The 20366-nt window shown below is 39.6% G+C and overlaps 1 protein-coding gene and 1 long non-coding RNA gene across 6 annotated transcripts in view; one reads left to right on the forward strand and one right to left on the reverse strand.

Annotated features, from left to right (window-relative positions):
• The window catches only part of Phka1 (phosphorylase kinase regulatory subunit alpha 1), a 174842-nt gene extending 172384 nt beyond the window's left edge, over positions 1–2458 (reverse strand). For 2 of the 5 annotated variants that reach the window (XM_063246087.1, XM_003470985.5), the window contains exons 1-2: positions 1963–2456; positions 257–415 (exon numbers count right to left, since the gene is read on the reverse strand). In XM_063246087.1, coding sequence (XP_063102157.1) covers positions 257–415; positions 1963–2040 — 237 coding nt within the window. In that variant the 5' untranslated portion in view covers positions 2041–2456. Of the gene's footprint in view, positions 1–256; positions 416–1962 lie in introns of all 5 variants that reach the window. The other 3 variants (XM_063246086.1, XM_003470987.5, XM_063246088.1) reach the window with 3 other exon arrangements.
• Positions 2459–2536: 78 nt separating this feature from the next.
• LOC134475460 (uncharacterized) lies at positions 2537–19047 on the forward strand. The gene is made up of 3 exons (XR_010046593.1): positions 2537–3152; positions 11865–12024; positions 16417–19047. It is a non-coding gene; the product is annotated as an uncharacterized LOC134475460 (long non-coding RNA).
• Positions 19048–20366: the final 1319 nt, after the last annotated feature.

The raw sequence follows: 20366 nt of genomic DNA on the forward strand, positions 1-20366 counted from the left end.
ACTTAGACAGAGGATGATTAATTTTAGGAAAGATGCCAAGATAGCATTTTCCAAGTTAATGGAACAGATTGTACCATTTCCCCTGCCTCAGCAAGTTTCATGTTTGCACTGCAAAGAAATCAGTACAATACAGGAAAACTTTTCAGAGTATAATTTTAGGAAGGCAAAGAAAGAGTTAAATTTTTTCTTTAATCCATGCTCCCTCTAACCCAACTACACATAGCTCCATATCTCTTTGTAGTTTTGTTTTCAATACCTGCTCCAGTTCATATGCCTTCGCCTTATCCTCATCGCGGTCTGCATTCTTCCGATAGGCCAGACCCAGACCCCATACGGCCAAGATACTGTACACATTATCTCTGACCCAGGCATCTTTCTGATCATAGCTGGCTGGAAGCAAGCCGGTCACTGGATTCTGCGAGGCCAAGCAAAAGAGAACAGGCAGGTAACTGCAGAGTATTAATACGAAAACAAAATCTGTGGAATGGGTTATTGCAAACTTTGGTCTTTCCTATACTTTCCTACTCCTGACTTTTAAACCCTTTCTTCTTTTAACCAGTTGCAGGCAAATGTTGTCTCCACCTCTCCAGCTTTGCTGAGCTACTATAGTTGACAATAAAAATTTACATATTTAAGATGTATATGATGATTTGAGATACAAATATATATATATTATATATATATAATATATATATATATATATATATATATATAAAATCAATTAACCCAATCAAGTTAACACATCCGTCACTGCATACAGTTACCTCTTTCTGGTGGTCAGAATACTTAATATTTACTCTCAGCAAATTTGAACTACACAATAATGTATTATTAACTACAGTCACCATGCTGTTGTTCACTAGATCCCCAGAAAACACTTCTCTTTTAATGGAAAGTTTTTATTCTTTCCAAATACTAACTTGTGTATGAGTAAAGAATTGACTAAAGCTTTACAAAGTCCAAAATATGGGTTTTATTAAAATAAAATCATTTTTAGGGTATCGTTAAAGGATATTGTTAAAGAAGTTTAAACTCTCCAGTTATAGTCAATTGCCAATAACAAATGAGTAAAGGAGTAGAAAAATATGATTAAAAGAATATTCAACCAAGCATGATTGGCGCACCTCTGTAATCCAAGCACTCAGAAGCTGAGACAAGAGGATTGAAAGTTCTAGCCCAACCTGGTCAACTTAGCGACTTAGTGAGACTCTGCCTCAAAATTTATAAAAGAATTTAAAAAGTGGGGGGATTTAGATCAGTATAGTGGCCCTAGGTTAACCCCCAGTGCTGAGAAAACAGTATATATAGCAGAAAACAGTGGCTCATGCCTGCAGTGTGCTATTTGAGAGGTGGAGGCCGAGGAAGAATGATTTCAAGTTCCGTATCAGCCAAGGCAATTTAGCAAGACTCTGTTTCAACATAAAGAAATATTAAAAAGTAAGACTGAAAGGGCTGAGGATGTTTTTAAATGATACAGCACTTGCCTAGCACGCATGAGGTGCTAGGTTCAATCCTCAGCATCATACTCACGGTATAGAAAAAGTCTGTACAAAATGCTTTGACTACAGTGAAGGTCTCCCTATTTTGAAGGTTCCTGTATTTCTTTTCCACGAGTGGGGAAGAGGAAAGAGTTGAGGCTCAAACCTAGGGGCTGGGGAATGTCAAGCATCAATGCATGTTGCAACTCTGCCCCTCTAATGAGGCGTGCTTTTGAGGACACCCAGCTAAAACCATCACTCAGAGGGTCATTGCTACTGGTGCCTCACTCTGGTTCGGTTCCAGATCCAGAACCTACATTTCCTTCAGTGTTATTTTATAACCTTCTCACCTGGGGGATAGGAGAACCTGCTACACACACACACACACACACACACTCACACACACTGTTACCCAGAGTCTCTGCCAAGTATTCCACACTCCACATACTCGGTCATCCAAGGTGACACACTTATAATTAATTACCTGGTGGCACAGGATCGTCTGATGTACAAGCCGCGCGTAGCCGTCCAGCCGGACTCCGGAGTTACTACGACTCCTCATAGCGCCACGTTTCTAAACCTTTCTGAAGCACCGCGGGGTGCCAGAGAAAGAGATCGTCAGTCCCGCGGGAACGAGGTTCCAGAGCACCTGCCCCTAGCTGTGGAAAACCTACGCGTCAGGCCCCACAGATCCTTCACAACGCTCCAGACAGGGGCGGATAAGTCTTTTGCAGTGCTCCCGGGAATGGCCGCCTTCGACCCACATCAAGCTCTCTGGGCTTCCTCCAGTCTGGAGCCCTGCCACAGTGCCTGGGTAGCCACCACACCGCCTTACTTAGAACTCTTCGGCCTTTGCTTGTGGCTCTGGCATTCTCTGCTCAGTTCCCAGAGACCACCAAGGCCCAGGTCCTGCAACTGGCTACAGGCAGCAGGTCACCCGCCACAGCACCGCCTCCACCTAGCAGGAGGCGGAGCGGGCACCTCGGGTCCTGGCAGTTGCGCGTTGCGCCCCTGGGGCTCCGCGCCGCCCCCCCCCCCCAGCGGAGAATGTGTCGCCGTAGGCAATGTACTCTCAGAGGTTTATTTTCGAAACACTTCAAGTGACTATTTTAATTTTCCACACTTGCTGTACACACAAGTTGTCGAGGAGATTGCTTCTTTTTTCTGCGGAACTAGTTTTAGGAACCTGCAGTAATCTCAAAACTGAAAGGAAAAACGAATTGTAGTCAACACGTAAAGAATAAAATTTTCAAGATCTGGGGCTGGAGGTGTAGTTCAAGGGTAGAACATTTGCCTGACAAGCACAAGGCCTGGGGTTCAATCCCCAACAAATGAATGTCAGGAAGTTCATTATACTTTAGGTTTTGACTAAGAGCTCAAATTAAATTTCGCACTCTGATCGAAATCAAACAGGATAGGTATGTTAGGTAAAGTCCTTTATACTTTAGGAATGGGCGAGTCCGCGGTCTTGGCGCTGAGGCAGGCAGCAGCTGTGGGGAACTAGGCTGAGAGCGAGCAGAGCCGGAAGGCAGCCTTGGCAGGACTAGGACTAGAGGTCTTATTACTGCTTAGGAAAGCTCCCTCCGGCGCCGGCGCCTTAGGTCACAAGGCTGAGACGACAAAAAGTCAGCTGAAAATAAAAGAAGACTGGAAGATTGGAAAATAAACTCACAGGTAACGCAGATCACTAGCTTCAGAGAATTGTGTCTGCAACTGGCGGGGCAGTGGAGCCCGGCGATTTTGCTTTCTCATGCCCCACCCCACCCCCTTGTTCCCTGCTTGTCCAGACCCTGCGTGCTTCTCAAGATGGCTTTAAGTATCACCTGCTCGCTGTACAGAAGGGGAAGAGAATTAGACCTATTGACCTTTCAAGCTCCGAGCCTTTCCTAGCTACCTCACCCAAGCCACAATGATTTGCATTTTTATCTTATTTCTCTAACTTTCCTCTGTCTTATAAATGCCCTCCTTCCCACCCACCCTCCTGAATTTAGCATATAGTTAGGCAACTTGGAAAGTGATTAGCAAATATTTCAGAATGATGAAGAAGAATGAAGGAATACAACTCAAACCTGAAACTTTCAGGTTCAACAGCCAGTCTGTGATACAGTTAGATACAATGACACAGAAGTTACAGGTCAAATATTTTCCATTGCAGTCACTACCTACACAAACGCAATGAGTGCTAATAATAAGCCATTTCAAAGCCTCAATACACAAGGGAAAAGAGTTCACTTTGGAGGAAAAGTCATTCATGCTCTGCCTCCAACTCCCTGACATCTTCTCTTTATTTATTTATTGGTTAGTTTACTGGTACATTTTAGGTTTACATAATGATCACATTCATCATAGGAAATTTGTACCTGTATACGACATAACTTAATTCTTTTTTTCCCCATTCCCTTATCCTCCCTTCAGCTTCTCTAGCCTTCCTGACTTAAAAAAGCATTGCATTTTTTAACATCTTTTTTCCTTTCCCCTTCCTTTCTTTTCCCCTGCCCCTCCCTCTTTCCCTGTTTACATCTTCCGTTTAGCCTGGGGGATTAGAAGCCTTTTCCTTATCCTTTTCCCCTTCAAACACCTGCCTTCTGTTTTTCTTCACCTCACTATCATTTAAATATGTTTATAAAATATTAAGGCAAATATGTGTTCATCAAAGGAACCTTGAAAAGTACAAAAGTGAAACATAGAAATATTAAAATCACTCATGACCGTATCACGTAACCACCTGTCAATGTCTTAACGCATTTTTTTCTAGTTTTTTATTCTTTCTGCATAGACATCCCCTCCAAGTTGTTTAGAAGTGTGACTAGATTAGTTAACCTAGAGTGGATGTTACTAAGAATGGTAGCTAGCTGGCTATCAAGAGACCTTTGTGGATGGTTTGAAACTCAGTCCAGACTGGATTGTTAGCCTTGCAGTCTAGAAATTTGATCTACACAGTGCTTCGGAACTGGTCAGACTCAGGACGCTGACTCATGCTGACTACCTCACAAGAGCCTGATTTATGAAAACCAAGATGCTGGTTGGTAATGAGAAATAGAACTGGGAAACAGTTTATATTGGCATGACTACCACTTTCCCTCTCTTGAGTAATGTGTAAACTTCTTTGCGTATCAGGTGCTCTAGTACTGTATAAAATGACCATATCAAGTAGATCCCATCATTAAATCTAGTTTTGAGATAGAGAAACTATGGCACACCAAGATTAATAACTGATCAATGTTTTCTTCCTTGTTTCATTGATTATCCCTTGATAGGATTATTTTCAAAAGATGAGAAGTATAAAACAAAAGAAACCTTTATTCTGAGAACACACAGAGAGAGAACCAGCACCTCCGACCACTGGAGTCTGGCTCTCTCTCTGGCGGACACGTGGTGCTGGGGGTATGTAAGTAGCCTCGGTTTGGGGTGGAACCTAAGAGGGCATCAGGGATGCACAGGTAGCCCATTGGTCCTAGGTTTGGTGCCAGAGGTAAGTTTCCAGGAGCAGGGAAGATGATGTCACAGGTAAATTCCTAGGGGTGGGGGAGATAGGAGCTTCCTGGTTCTGTTTGAGGCTTTTTCTGGCTACAGAGTCCTGTCTGGGCCAAAACCCTTTCATATCCCATCTTATGATTATTATTATGAAAAGGTGCAAAGATTTCTCTCTTTAATGACTTCCTGCTGGCAGGGGGCACTGTACTGGAATCTAGGGGAGTCGATGGGGTGACAGTTGATGCCCAGGTAGACATTGGTGCCAGATGTTTTAGCCAGGACAGCTTCACTGGTGAATGCACGTATGTTAGACTGGAAAAACAAAGAGACATGATGTTATGAGGAGACATGGCACTGTCATATTTAAGGACCCAGGTGAGGTAGAGGGAAAGATGCCTTTGATTTTCATTGTCACAGTGAGGTAGAATTCTGAAAATTAAGTGTGAGGTTAGGATAAATGATGTCATGAGGGGTGATTACTCCCCCATCTGAAAGCATAAAAGTTAAGAGAGTAGGTGTGTAAAACTTGTCTCCGATCCAGGAGTTGAACTGGAAAAAATAGAGGGAGTAGGGAAGGCAGTGGCTGTACCAGTATAAGGAAAGTAAGAGCTTTCAAGGATGTCACGCTTAACCAGACAGCTGAGGCTAGAAAGAACTATGACAGTCATTGCATAGAACATTATGAAGATTATCTTTCGCGTGATGTGGGAGTCTTTGGGAAAGACTGTCAAGAGTCCTGCTGTAAAAATGATCATTAATAGAACGTAAGAAATTAGGAACCAAAGTGGATAACAAAATATGACAGCCTGAGAGTTGTGGCTGTGGGGCCTTGGTAAGGCAGAGATGAGCAGGCAACAGGATGGTTAGATCTAGGGCCTGAGTGATGCAAAACCAGAATGGCAGTCTAGCAACTTTGATATAGGTATGGGTCACTGTAACCTGATTGTAGTCCTTGGAATGATTTGCTGTAACAGAACTTCAGCAAGTACATCAGCAGTTTTCCTGGTTGTAGGAAAGGCTTCTATGTATCTTGAAAAAGTATAAACAAAGTGGGAAGACAAAATGTATCTGTCAGTCTTGACCAGGGTTACCAATGGAGAAATTGGTGAATAAGAAAGGAAGGAAGTGGTCTTATATCATTGAGGAGAGGTTTATTAGTGATAACAGGTATAAGCTGTTGAGGCCTCAGTGTGTCTAAGTCAGCCTGTATAAAAGGCATTTTAAGATTTAGGACTGGGACCTGCACAAAATAGGCCTTGTTTGTAAATGGCATAGGTTGACCATCAATACCCTGTCATAAAGATTGAGGACTTAATATAGCAGCCTGAAAACTCAGGAAAAACTCTGTATATATGGCCTCTATGTCCACAAATATAGAGAATTGTCTTATCTGAGAGTTTAATGTGACTTGGACTCTGAGATGGACACCCACAAAGGGGCTGTTGTTGCCCTGAACCCCCTCAGTGTTCGGCAGCAATTTTATCTGTCAGTGATTAATTTGGCAGTGTCAACATTTCCTGTGAGGGCTAGAAGTTAGGATGGCCTACCCACTCTCTGGTGGCCAGGACAGCCCAGCAGCCCTGGGCAGCGAGAATCCTGTAGAGGTCAGAGAATTATCAGAATGAGTCGGAGACTTTGAGGAAGCCCTAATAGAGTGATTAGAGTTGCTGGGAGAGGTATGGGTCCCAGGAGAGGAAGAGGAAAATGGTCACACAGCAGGAGATAACTGTGGTGCAGAGGGATTAGAGCTGCTGGGAGAATTAGAGATCGGGGGAGGGAAAGATGATCACATGGCGGGAGGTAACAGCAAGGAACGATTTTGGGGTTAGGCAGGTGGCAGCCAAGGAGAGACCGGAGGAACATCATCGAGCAAATCCTGGCAGGAGGAAACAGTTTGTGTCGTGGCAGAGCCCAGCGCCAAGGATTCTCTGGAGAGTGCTCACCTGAAATTAATTGGCTGGTGTTGAGTGCGGATGGGCGGTGACAGGTTAAGAACCCCGGAGAGAAAATTGGCAGGATTTAATCCAGTTCGTGAATCGGCTGGTGACTCAACCCAGTATGTCCCAGGAGTCAATTGCCTGCTGATCGAGTCACAGCACCAAATGATAGGATTATTTCCAAAAGATGAGATGTATAAAACAAAAGAGGCCTTTATTCTGAGAACATGGAGAGAGAGAACCAGCATGTGGCATTGGGGGTATGTAAGTAGCCTCGGTTTGGGGTGGAACCTAAGGGGGCACAGGTAAATTCCTAGGGGTGGGGGAGATAGGAGCTTCCTAGTTCCAGTTGAGGCTTTTCTGTCTACAGATTCCTGTGTGGGCCAAAACCCTTTCATCCCTTATCTATGCTCACATGGCTCTGTTGGGCGCAGGTGCTCAACATACCATACCCGGGACTAAGGACCATGCCAGCTTCTGCAATGCGCTACGTCCCTCTCCAAATTAGTCACCCCGTGCTCACTTCATATTCGCCCCGTGCTGACTCTGTGGCAACCCTTGATTGACCACAGCTGGGTATATTGGCCAGAGCCCGTGTCTCATTCCAGCCCTTCCTCCTCGTGGCAGCCCTCATGGCAGCCTGATTGGCCACAGTCAGATATATAAGCCAGAACCCGCAACAATAAAGTTGGCAGTTACCTGTTACCCACAAGAGCGTCCTCTGTCTCATTGGGGGGCTGCGCTGGTCATGGCTCCCTGAAATATTCTTTAGATATGCTGAAATTGTCACCCAAGTTATAGTCAAAGCTTGTTGGTCTGGAACCTATTATCATTTTTTAATTATTGTACTTATTTGCTACATTTATACATTGTGTAATGATCAAGTCAGGTTAGAGTTAGGTAAAAGCTTTCAAAATTCTTTCTTCTTGCATTATGAAATACAAGACATCATTATCTCTAGTCACTCTAATGTACTATAGCCCACCAGAACTATTGCCCACTCCTAAAGAACTAAACCTTAGTACTTACTGATGAACTTTTATAGTTCTTCTTCCTCATTTTCTATGTGATCAGCATTTAGATTCCACATGCGAATGAGATGTGTGTTTGCTTTCAGCATCTATTTCACTTAACATAATTCCTTCTAGTTAGATTCATGCTGTCTGTGGCAAATAACAGGATTTTATCCTTTTAATGGTACAGTAGTATTCCATTTGTGTGATCCACATTTTCTTTTGTCTATTCATCAGTCTATGAATACACAGGCTGTTTCCATTCTAGCTGTTATGAACAGTGCTAAAATTAACACATGACTGGAAATCTCTCTTTGATACACTGATTTCATTTCCTTTGGATACATACCCAAGTAAGGGATGACTGGATCAGACAGTAGTTCTAGTTTTAATTTTTTGAGGAACTACTGCGTTAGCTAGTTTTTAGTGGTATGACAAAATAACTGAGATGAATAATTTACAGAAGGAAAGTCTTATTTTGTCTTGAGGCTTCAGAGATTACAGTCCATGCTAATTTTAACCTTTTTTTTGCTTTAATGTAATACAAGTATATATTAATAAAGGAAATATTTTAAGAAACACTCTTCTAACTTCTATGGAAAAATTTCACAACAAAATTTCACAACAAAATAATTGGCTACAAAAATATTTCAATATATATGCTATTTTGTTTCATTTATACTACTAGTTTCTCTTAGTCCATTGAGAAGAAAGTTTTGTGCTAATATCTGTTTCTTATTATCTGTAAGAGAAAGATGGTCTGTAAATTGTAAAGAGTATTATAATTACCCCACCGTGTAACATTTTAGCCAATTTTTTTTTGTCTTTTTAAAATGGAGTATTGCTATACAGTTTAGGCTGGCCTTAAACCTGCAACAATTTTGCCTCACCCTGAGAAATGCTGGGAATATAGGTGTGCACCACCACGCCCAGCAAATTTAGCCATTCTTTAAGATTTGTGGATTTGGGGTCTGTGGTGAGGCAGAACATCATGGCAAAGCAGAGCTGCTCACCTCGTGGTGACTGGAAATGGAAAGAAGAAAAAGGAGTTTGGACCTCAATATTCCTTTCGAAGGCATATTCCCAGTGAACTTCTTCATCCAACTAGGCCCCACCTCCTAGGGCTTCCATCACCTCCCATTACCATCACCAGCTAGGGACTAACACATCAGTGTATGAGATTTTGGTAGACATGTCAGACCCAAACTACAGTGACTTCCATGGTGGCCCTATTAATTTACATTGCTAGTCTACTGTATCACCATGAATGTACCCAATTTCATCTAATTTGCATTGCTGCCTACAGTGTATAAGGATCACTTTTTCTCCATAATCTTGCTATGCTAGTATATTTCTTTAAAGTGGTATTTCTATTTGATTCATTGTGCATTCACTTTACAGTTTAACTCTAAAATTAAAAACTTTAAAGAATCATAGGTTTATTTCAGCTAACATTTTCAGTCCACATTTAGCTGGCCATTAATCTATATTTATTTGTATTATGTTGATTAACTTATTTTATTTAATTTCCTCCTCTAGTTAATAACTGTCCAAATAACTAGTCATTTTCTGCTGTATATTATTCTATTGAGTTATGGAATTTTTAAAAAGAATTGTATGTTCTAGATTTTAATACACTTCTAAAAGAAATCTAAAAGGTATATTGAACATTTTGCCATAAATGTTTTATTATTAACATTACTTCTTTCAGTAAATTTTTGTATTTTTCTCCATGATAAAAGCTCCATAAAAATCAAAGTTTTCCATTGCTTACATTAAATTTATCTCTTGGTATTTAACAATTTTGTATTTATATATAGATCTTTTCCTACTATATTTTAATTGATTATAGTTGCACATAGGAAAATTTATTTTTCTATCTCATTCTGTGTTAGACTCTTAGCCTTAGATCTAAGGGATTGAAGGTGATATTTTTGGACTTCCTAGATACAGTCATATCATTTGCAAATAATATTTATTATGTTTTTGCCTTTCAAATCTTAATGACTCATAGAGTGGGCACAGTGATTTTCATTTCTTTCTGACTTTAGTGGGACTGAGTCTAATTTCTTACCATCAAATATGCCTATATCAGGTTTCTGGTGTATACTATTATTACTTTCAAATAGTTTCTTTATCTCTTTGACTTCCTAAACTTTTATTATTGACATTACTATGAATGAATGTGGAAGTGTATTGGAATTTTTTCTCCATATGTTGAGAAAATTAGGAAACTTTCTTCCCTTGGTTGGTTCATATATAAATTGTATTACTAGCTCCGCTTATGGCAAACCATACTTTTAATTTCTTGTTTGTTTATTTGATTGATTGATTTTGTGGTGTTAGGGATCAAACCAAGGGCTTTGCACCTGCTAAGCAGGTTCCACCAATGACCTATAATCTCAGCCTTGTTAAACTATAATTTTATTCTTTTTTATTTTAAAGAGATTGAGACAAAACAGGACATAACAAAGCAGATCAGAACAGAACAATTTAAGCAACACAGTATTTCACCAGAAGACAGCCCATAATTAACAGTAACTACCCATACTTTTATTCTTAAGATGATACACATTTGATCAAGGTGAATATGCTTAAATATCTATTAGATTTAATTTGCTAATATTGTTCAAAATTTTTGCATCTTTATTTTTAAATTACATTGGCATATAGTCTTCTGTTTTCCTCATGTCTTTGTTTGGTTTCATTGTCAAAATTCTGCTTGCTTATTAAATGATTTGATACTTTTTCATTTTTATGATTGCTAAAAATATTTAGAGGAAATTAAAATTATGTATTCCTTGAACTGTTAATAGAATTCACCTGATGTATTTTGAGGAACAGGTATATTTGTGAAAAACAATTCATTTTCATATCTTGTTATTGCATTATTCAGATTGTCAATTTATTTTTTAGTCCATTTTAATAATCAATATTTTTCCCAGACAGTTGCCAATACTCAACAATACTGATATTTTGGGCTGGATGGTTCTTGCTTGTGTGAGTCTGTTCCGTGCACAGTAGGATGTGTAACTGAATCCTCAGCTTCAACCAGACACATATCAGTAGCAATATCTTCCCATCATCATCTGAGACAAGCACAATGTCCCCTTCTATCACAAAATGAGTTCAAAATTTATCAACATAAAGTTGTGCAACATAAAGTTAACTTTCAAGTCTCATAGAAATCTGAATCATGCTTCCTTTGATGTACTTTATAAGTACCTTCTCTTTTCTTTTAAGATGAATATATCAAGAAACTTGTCTCTTTTATTAGTCTTTATCCAGGACAGATCTTAGTTCTAACTGACAAATTACACCTTTACTTTTGTATTCTTTGTGACCTAAAAACCAAATTTAAAAAAAAAATAATTTTATTACAAAAAAGAGTATGAAGAGTTTAAAATCATTCTTCCAGCAGTTAAATGCCTGCCCAGCATGCAGCCACACTAGACTGGGCTCTGTAGGTTTCTGGCCTGGCTTGGCCATGCCCAGCAACCTTCTTTCAATCTGGGGAACTGGGCTGCCAGAGGTGAGGTTCAGCACACCAGGGCAAGCCTGGAAAGAGTTTAAGACCATCACTCCCAGTGGTTAAGTGTGGGAAGCCCTGTAATTGGCTGCCACCTTAACATCTGCAGGCTGCTCCACCTTAACTCCCTCTAGGAGTTAAGTTTGGTAGTTAAGCAGTACCTTGCCTACCTAGCTTGTTTGGCCTATTCAGGAATTATGTTAATCAGTCCGCCTTATGAGCCCGTGCCCAGAAATTTGAATTGACCTATAACCCTCGGTCTTACAACTGTTGCTAAGTTACCTGCTGCCATCTCAGAACCCAAATCCCTCCTCCTCAATACCCTATATAATTGATACTCCTTCTTTGAATAAATGAGACTTAATTGGACTTCTTCATGTTGTCTCTGCTCTTTGTGTCTCTTGCCCCCTCTTCATGCCCACTCCCCCTCTAGGGTCTCTGTGAATTTACCTGCAGGCTGGGACAACTGGCAACCCATTGTGGGGCCCCGAGAATGGGGAACTTAGTGCGGGACGCTGTTCGTGGGCCCAAGGTAGGAAAAGGAAAAGAAAACAGAGAACCGATGTGGGATCCTGCCACACCGCTGAACCTCAGTAAGTAAACAACGATTATGGGACAAGAAATTAGCCAGCATGAGACTTTTGTTGAAAGATTAGAAAAGCTTTAAAGACACAAAGGGTAAAGGAAAAAAAATTAGCAATTGTGTCCACTAGGACAAGAAATGAAGCAGCGTAAGATTTCTGTTAAAAGTTTAAGAAAGGATTTAACGACGTGAATGGTAAAGGAAAAAAAATTAAGCAATTGTCCATTAGGACTTTTTTTAAAATTTTATTTAAGAGGAAAAAGAGAAAAACACAAAACAAAACAAAGCGGTGTAAGGGTACACGTAATACAGAACTACAAAAAAAAAAAAAAAAAAAAAAAAAAAAAAAAAAAAAAAAAAAAAAAAAAAAAACCATAACAGTAAGAAATCACTTGTTAATAGATTACATATTATCATTTTGGAAATAGTTGCTCAAATCACATAACTTGTTTTGAAGTCCTGTAATACTGCCACGATCTGGTTTTGACTGATTAGACTTGTTCCATTCTGTATGATAGTATCAAGTTTGAGGGTATAGGCAACTACTTTGAAGGCAATAAGATTCACTAAGATACCCATTCTGGTTTGACTATTGTCTCCTTTGGAAGTCCTGTAATGTTTACAATGCCTAAGTTTTATTGGTCTTGTTCTCTACTGTTTTGTCCAACTTTATAATATCTAATGAGATAGACAATTCTTTTTAAGGAAACAAGAGACAACATTGATAACCATTGTTGATAACCTTGTACTCTGTTCTACATCATGTGCTATGTCTATCCTTGGTTTTGACTGACAGCTTTGTTTTGCCATATTTGACTTTATTCTCTCCCCCGCAAAAAAGTAATAAGAACTAAGGAGTAATAAAATCCAAATTTTGTTGTAAAAAAGAGAGGGGAAAAAAAAGAGCTCTAACGGATATAACAGCAAGTGTGTTTAGGGGTGTTAAATAGCTGACTATATTAATGTTTTTGGATCATTGAACACAGCTGTTTGCAGTCTCTCTGTTTGAATGTCCATTAGGACTTAATAAACTTTAACTCAGAAGCAAAGCGACCTGATAACTGCTAGCACCCAACCCCCTCCAGGCTTAACACCACAGTCTCCTTTCGCATCAGGCGGCCAGGGCAGACAAAGCCCCTAGCATGGCCATAGCTGTGCGCCCTCCTCTATACTGTAGCAGTCATATAGTTCTGGCTTCAGCGTGTTTAACTTTTGATACTAGGAAGGAATTAAGAGACCAAGTTGAACTTTTAAGACAACAGATTAAACTGAAAAAAGAATGTCAGGATTTGATTGCTCAATTAGAAAGGCTAAAAATAGCAAAATTTAAAATAAAAAGTGAAACTAATCCCAGAGTTTCCTCCAGGATTTCTCCAGCTCAGCGACCCCCACTGAGAGGCATGATTTCTAAATTTACCTCCCTGGCCTGATCCAATAGTAAAGCTAGATGATATGGAGGCTTTCCCTGTGATGGAAACGAGGGACTCAGAGGGCAGAGTTTTCCTCTACTCTGGTTTTGATTTCAAAGTAGGGAGACACAGCCGTGTGTACTCTTGCTGTTTTAAATTCTTTGGCTGATGGCTGGCTCACACCTACAGATTGGCAAGGATTGACCCAAGCAACTTTATCGGGTGGGGATTATCTTTTATGGAAATCAAAATATATAGAAAATTGCAAAGAGACCACTAGGCGCAATACACAAGCTGGCAATGGGTGGAACCTTGATACATTAATAGGGGAGGATACCTATGCTGATAGAGAGGCCTAAAAGCAATTTAAGGGGGATATGAGTTCCTTTCTCACTAACATTAAGCAAGAGCTGGGGTTTTAGCTTAGTGGCCTAAACCGCTGCCAGCCAAGCACAAGGTTGTGAGTTCAGTCCCCAGGGCTGGAGATTTAGCTCAGTGGTACAAGTGCCTGCCTGACAAATGAAAGGCTGTGAGTTCAATCCCTGGTACCACTGACATTGAAACTGCTTATCAGCAAGGCCTTGCTATGGCTGCCACCTTGCAAACATTTACAGTTAAACAGTTCTTATCTCAAAAAAAAAATAATAAATAAATAAACAAAAGGTTTTTACCTGTGGAGAGACTGGTTATTTTGCAAAGAAATGATTCCAATGTTAGTAACTTTGACTCATTTAAAAGGCATACGTCAAAGCCAAAATCCAGAAAGAAGTTCAAAACTTCTGAATCAATGCATAATACAGCCATATATCATAGCTGGATTACCAATAAATCTTTGGGGTAGAGATCTACTGGCACAAATGGGATTAATCATGGGTAGCCAAAATACCATTGTCACTGCTCAAATGTTAAATAGTGGATATTCACCTGGTAAAACTGCATCCTTCCAAACAGTACAACAGCCCAGATCACAGAGTTGCGTGCTGTCACTGCAGCCCTTTGAGCATTTCCCAATCAGCCCTTAAATTTATATACTGACAGCACTTATATTGCACACTCTGTGCCTCTGCTAGAAACAGCTGGCCAAATCAAAAGTGCCTCCAGCACTGGATAACTGTTTAGGAAAATACAGGTACTTATTATAAAAAGAACTTGCCCCTTTTTTATTGGACATCTACATGCTCACTCTGGATTACCAGGACTTCTGGCCAATGGTAATCATGTAGCAGACCTGGCCACTTGATCACAAGCTCTCCTCTGTACTTTAGCTAATGTTAGCTCCAGTGATCATGATGACAATGTTACTTCAGCACAAAAGAGTCATCAATCACACCATCTTAATGCCCAAACCCTCCATCTTATGCACAAGATCACTAGAGAATAAGCCAGAAAGATAGTAAAAAAATTGCCCTTCTTGTGCCACACACCTCCTAGTTCCGCACTTTGGGGTTAATCCTAGAGGACTTATCCCCAATGCATTATGGCAAATGGATGTCACCCACTTCCTGAGTTTGGCAATCTTAAATATGTTCATGTAACTATAGATACCTTTAGTGGTTTCATTTATGCTTCTCCCCAGACTGGCGAAGCTCCCAAACATGTTATTAGCCATATGTTAACTACCTTATCAGTTTTGGGAGGCCCACAACAATTAAAGACTGATAATGGTCCAGGCTATGCTAGTTTTGCCTTTGCCCATTTCTGTCAACATCTTAATATTGATCATATAAAAGGCATACCTTATAACCCTCAAGGTCAAGGCATAGTTAAAAGAGCACATCTCTTCCTAAAACTCACTGTTGATAAAATAAAAAAGGGGGAATGGTACCCCACAAGGGGAACACCTAAAAATATTCTATTTCATGCCTTACTCATCCTTAATTTTTAAAATTTGGATACTTCTAGACAATCAGCAGCCACACATTTTTGGCATACTGAAACACAAAAGCAATTTGCTTCTGTACTATAGAGAGATCCCCTGACTGACTTATGGCATGGTCCAGACCCAGTCCTTATCTGGGGATGAGGATCAGTATGCATTTACTCTAAAGAGATGAAATGTGTGAGATGGCTGGCAGAACGATTGGTTAAAGAAATAGATTAAACACAACAAATAGAGGATAATGTTACAGATGACTCCAGGGATGAAAAATGACCCCTGAGAGAATTTTTTTGCAGCTTTTGTTTTTCAGATGATGGAACCAACAGCTTGGATCCTGTCTCTTGGGATAATAAGAATAAGTTGATGGCTTTTGTCAAACAACAGGGGGATGCCATAAAAATGTAACCTATACAGGTCCATTACCACAGCCATTACTATGGCTGATTGAGAAAATTATGTGGAGCCTGCAAAACTGTATTATGATAATGCTCTGTGAAAGCATGCTGTCCGCTCCATTTCTCTTGCCTTGGTGCAACAGACTGGATAGCCAGAGAAGGGCAACTGGGCCTCACACAGGATGCCAATCTCCACCTAAGACAGAAACTGGGCCTCTTGCTGCCCTACCTTCCAATGATGGGTAAGGCTAGGTTGCTCCCCCTGTGGAAGTGCCCTGACCCAAGACAGGCACAGCCTCCTCAAGCATGCAGCCTCTTAAATGCCTCTTATATTTTAAAGTAAAGGGGGACTTGTGAGAAGCCCTGTAATTGGCTGCCACCTTAACATATGCAAGCCGCTGCACCTTAACTCCCTCTGGGAGTTAAGTTTGGTAGTTAAGCAGCACCTTGCCTACCTAGCTTGTTTGGCCTACTCAGGAATTATGTTAATCTGTTCGCCTTATGAGCCTGTGCCTGGGGAATTTGAATTGACCTATAACCCTTGGTCTTGCCACTGTTGCTAAGTTACCTGCTGCCATCTCAGAACTCAAATCCCCCCTCCTTAATACTCTATATATTTGATACTCCTATCTTGAATAAACGAGACTTGATTGGACTTCTTCATCTTGTCTCTGCTCTTTGTGTCTCTTGTCCCCTCTTCATCCCCACTACCCTTCTAGGGTCTCCGTGGACTTACCTGCAGGCCGGGACAGTTAAGGGCCCACCCATCTTCCAACCACACTAGACTGGGCTCTGCAGATTTTGTGGACTTAGCTGGGCCATGCCCAGTGACCTTCTTTCAATCCAAGAAACTGAGGCTGTGCAAGGTGAGTTCCAACACACAAGCCTGGGGCAGGGGAGAGTTTAAGGTCATCACTCTCAATGGTTAAGTGCCTGCCCAGCTTACAACCACACTAGACTAGGCTTGGGAGGTTTTGAAGCCCAACTGGACCACTCCCAGCAACCTTCTTCAGTCAAGATACCTAAGGGCACATGAAGTGAGTTCCAGTGCATCAGTGCTTGCCTAGAGAGAGCCTTTGACCATCACTCACAGTACTTAGGAGCCCCTCCAGCTTTCTGGAACACCAGAAGTGGCATGGGAGGTCCTGTGGGCCTGACTGGACCATGCTCAGCAACCTCCATTCAGTCCCAGGAGATGAGAGCATAGGAAGCGATTTCCAACATGCCCACGAGAAGCTTTGGAACACCACTTGAAACACAGAAACATAGGAAAATAACAAGACAAAAGACCAAAATGCAATCTGAAAACTCCAGCCCATCACAAGAAAGCCTAGAAGTCATGTACATAGAAGAAAATATATACCATACACCTGAAATACCTGAAATAATAGCAACTGAAATAAAGAAGCAACTCTGGAAAGCTTTAAAGGAATTCAAATTAGAAATAATCTCCAAGGTAAAACAAGAAATGATAAAAGTAATGAAAGAGATGCTGAACACATCTAAAGAAGATACAGTTAAAAATTAGAGGCACAAAGCAAAAATAGAACCCCTGCATGAACAATATAAGAAACAAACAATACATGAAGCAGATTCAAAGAGATATTTGGGAAATCAAAAATTCCATTGAAAGTTTTAAAAATCACCTCAACCAAAGTGAAGATAAAATTTCAGACCTCGAAGACAAGATTGCAGCTAGTGAACAGTAAAGGAAAGATCTTTTAAAAATAACAAGGAATCAGGAAATAACAATTCAATAGCTGCAAGATGATGCAAAGGAAAACAACACAAAATTGATAGGGATAAATGAAAAAGAAGGGGACAACAAAAGTGATATCAAGAGGTTATTTACAGAAGTAATGACTGAAAATTTGCCAAACATGAGAATGGAAACTGATATGTGGATTAGTGAAACATATAGAATTCCAAATAGCCATAGCCAAAATAAAACTACACCCAGACATATAATAGTCACCATCCCAGAAATCCAATGTAAGAATAGAATATTAAAAGCTGTTAGAAAAGACAGAGCACCTATAAATGAAAACCTGTCAGAAAAAGAGCAGACATCTCAACACAAACAATGACTTTAAGAAGAGCATGGAGCAAAGTATTTCAGATCCTAAAGGAAAACAAAGTCCAGCCTAGACTGATGTACCTTGCAAAACTGTCCTTCAAAATGGATGAAAAATAAAATACTTCCATGGCAAAGAGTAGCTGAAGAACTTCATGATCACCAAGCCAACTTTGCAAAGAATACTGAAAGACAGTTTAGATACACTTAGGAAAAAAACCACTAAACAAAGCAGACAGTTAAATGGAACAGAAAGATAAAGATGCAACAGAGAAAGACAACATGTCAACAATAAACCAATATATAACAGTTATAACCATTAATGTAAATGGTTTCCATTCAGTAATTAGAAGAAACAGACTGGCAGAATGTATCAAGAAACAACATCCAACCATATGTTGTGTACAGGAAACCCATCTAACCCAAAGGGAAACTGATAAACTGAAAATTAAAGGATGGAAAACAGTACTTCATCCAACAGGAACCCAAATAGAGCAGGAGTAGCTATTCTGTTTGCAGACAATGTGAACTTCAAACCAAGAATGATCTGAAGAGATAAAGAAGGTCACTACATACTAGTTAGGGGAAAACTTCAAGAGGAAGAGATAACAATCTTCAATATATATGCACCAAATTTCAGAGCACCCAGCTATACAAAGCAAGTATTAACAGAAATGAAAAATCAAATAAGCAACAACACAATTATAACAGGAGACCTGACACCAAGGGACAGATCAACAGGACAGAAAATCAGCTAAGAAATAAAAGAACTGAATCACACTTGTGAACAAATGGACTTGATAGACATATACAGAGTTTTCTGTTCAACAACATCAGAATGTACATGCTTCTCAGCAGTGCATGGGACATTCTCTAAAATAGACCATATACTGTCCCACAGAACATATTTAAGTAAATGCAAAAGAGTTGAAATTATCCCATGCATGTTATCATATCATAGTGCCATGAAACTAGAAATTAATGATAAAAGAAACTTCAAAAACTCACAAACACATGGAAATTGAATAATAAACTCTTGAGCAATCAGTGGGTCACAGGGGAAATTAAAGGAGAAATTAAATAATACCTACAAGCAAACAAAAATACAAATACAACTTACCAGAATCTGTGGGATGCAATGAAAACAGTCTTCAGAAGAAAATTTATTGCACTGAGTTCCCACATCAGGAAAACAGAACAAACACAGATAAGCAACCTGATGCTACACCTCAAGCATCTGGAAAAAGAAGAGCAAGTGAAGCACAAAACCAAAAGAAAGGAGGAAATTATCAAATCAGAGTAGAAATTAACACAATAAAGACTAAGAAAACAATCCAAAGAATCAATGAATCAAAGAGTTGGTTCTTTAAAAAAATAAATAAAATTGATAAGCCAACTTTATTTAAAAAGGGAAGAAAAAGCTCAAATTCATGCAATAATGAATGAAAAAGGTGGAATCACTACAGACTCTGTGTGGAAGTACAGAAGATCATCAACATTGATTTCAAAAACTTCTTGTCTCATAGGTTCGATAACACAGAATTGGACAGATTGCAAGAAACATATGAAGCACCAAAGCTGGGTCAAGAAGATGTAAAACTGCTGAATAACCCAAATTCTATTCATGGACTTGAAAATGTAATTAAGTCCTTATCTACAAAGAAGAGCCCAGGCCCAGACGGATTCATTGCAGAATTCAATAAGAAATACAAAGAAGATTTAATGCCCACATTCCTCAAACTCTTCAACAATAACAAAAGTGAAGTGATTCTTCCTAAGTCATTCCTGGAAGCAAATATTACTCTACTATCAAAACTGGAGAAAGAATTAACTAAAAAAAAAAAGAACTACAAGCCTGTCTCCCTAATGAACACAGATGCAATAATTCTCAATAAAATATTAGCAAACAGGATGCAGCAAATCATCAAGAAGATTATATACAACGGCCAAGTGGGATTCATCCCAGGCATGCAGGGATAGTTCAACATATGTAAATCAATAAATAACCCACCATATCAATGGAACCGAAAGTAAGAATCACATGATCATTTCTGTAGATGCAGAAAAAGCTTTTGATAAGGTCCAACACTCATTCATGATGAGAACCTTAAAGAAAACTGGAATAGACAGTTTTACCTCAATATGATAAAGGCCATCTATGACAAGCCAACAACAAGCATCATATTAAATGGCCCAAAACTGAAGGCCTTTACCTTAAAATCAGGCACAAGAAAAGGATGTGCCTTATCACCACTCCTATTCAACATAGTACTGGAAATACTAGCCAGAGCAATTAGACAAGAGAGAGAAATAAAAGGGGCAAAGACTGGAAAAGAAGTTAAATTATCATTATTTGCAGATGACATGATACTCTACATAGAAGACCCCCAAAACTCCATTGAAAGACTCCTAGTTATAATAAATAAATTCAGCAATGTAGCTGGGTACAAAGTCAGTACTCAAAAATCAATAGCATTCCTATACACTAACAACAAAATCACAGAGAGAGAAATAAGAGAAGCCACATTCTTCACACTAACATCCAAAAAAAAAAAAAAAAAAAAAAAGAAATACTTAGGGAGTAATCTCACAAAA

Source organism: Cavia porcellus, unplaced genomic scaffold (genome assembly GCF_034190915.1).
Source record: "Cavia porcellus strain 051 isolate PalLab524CR breed Dunkin Hartley unplaced genomic scaffold, mCavPor4.1 scaffold_3, whole genome shotgun sequence".
Lineage (NCBI taxonomy): Eukaryota > Metazoa > Chordata > Mammalia > Rodentia > Caviidae > Cavia > Cavia porcellus.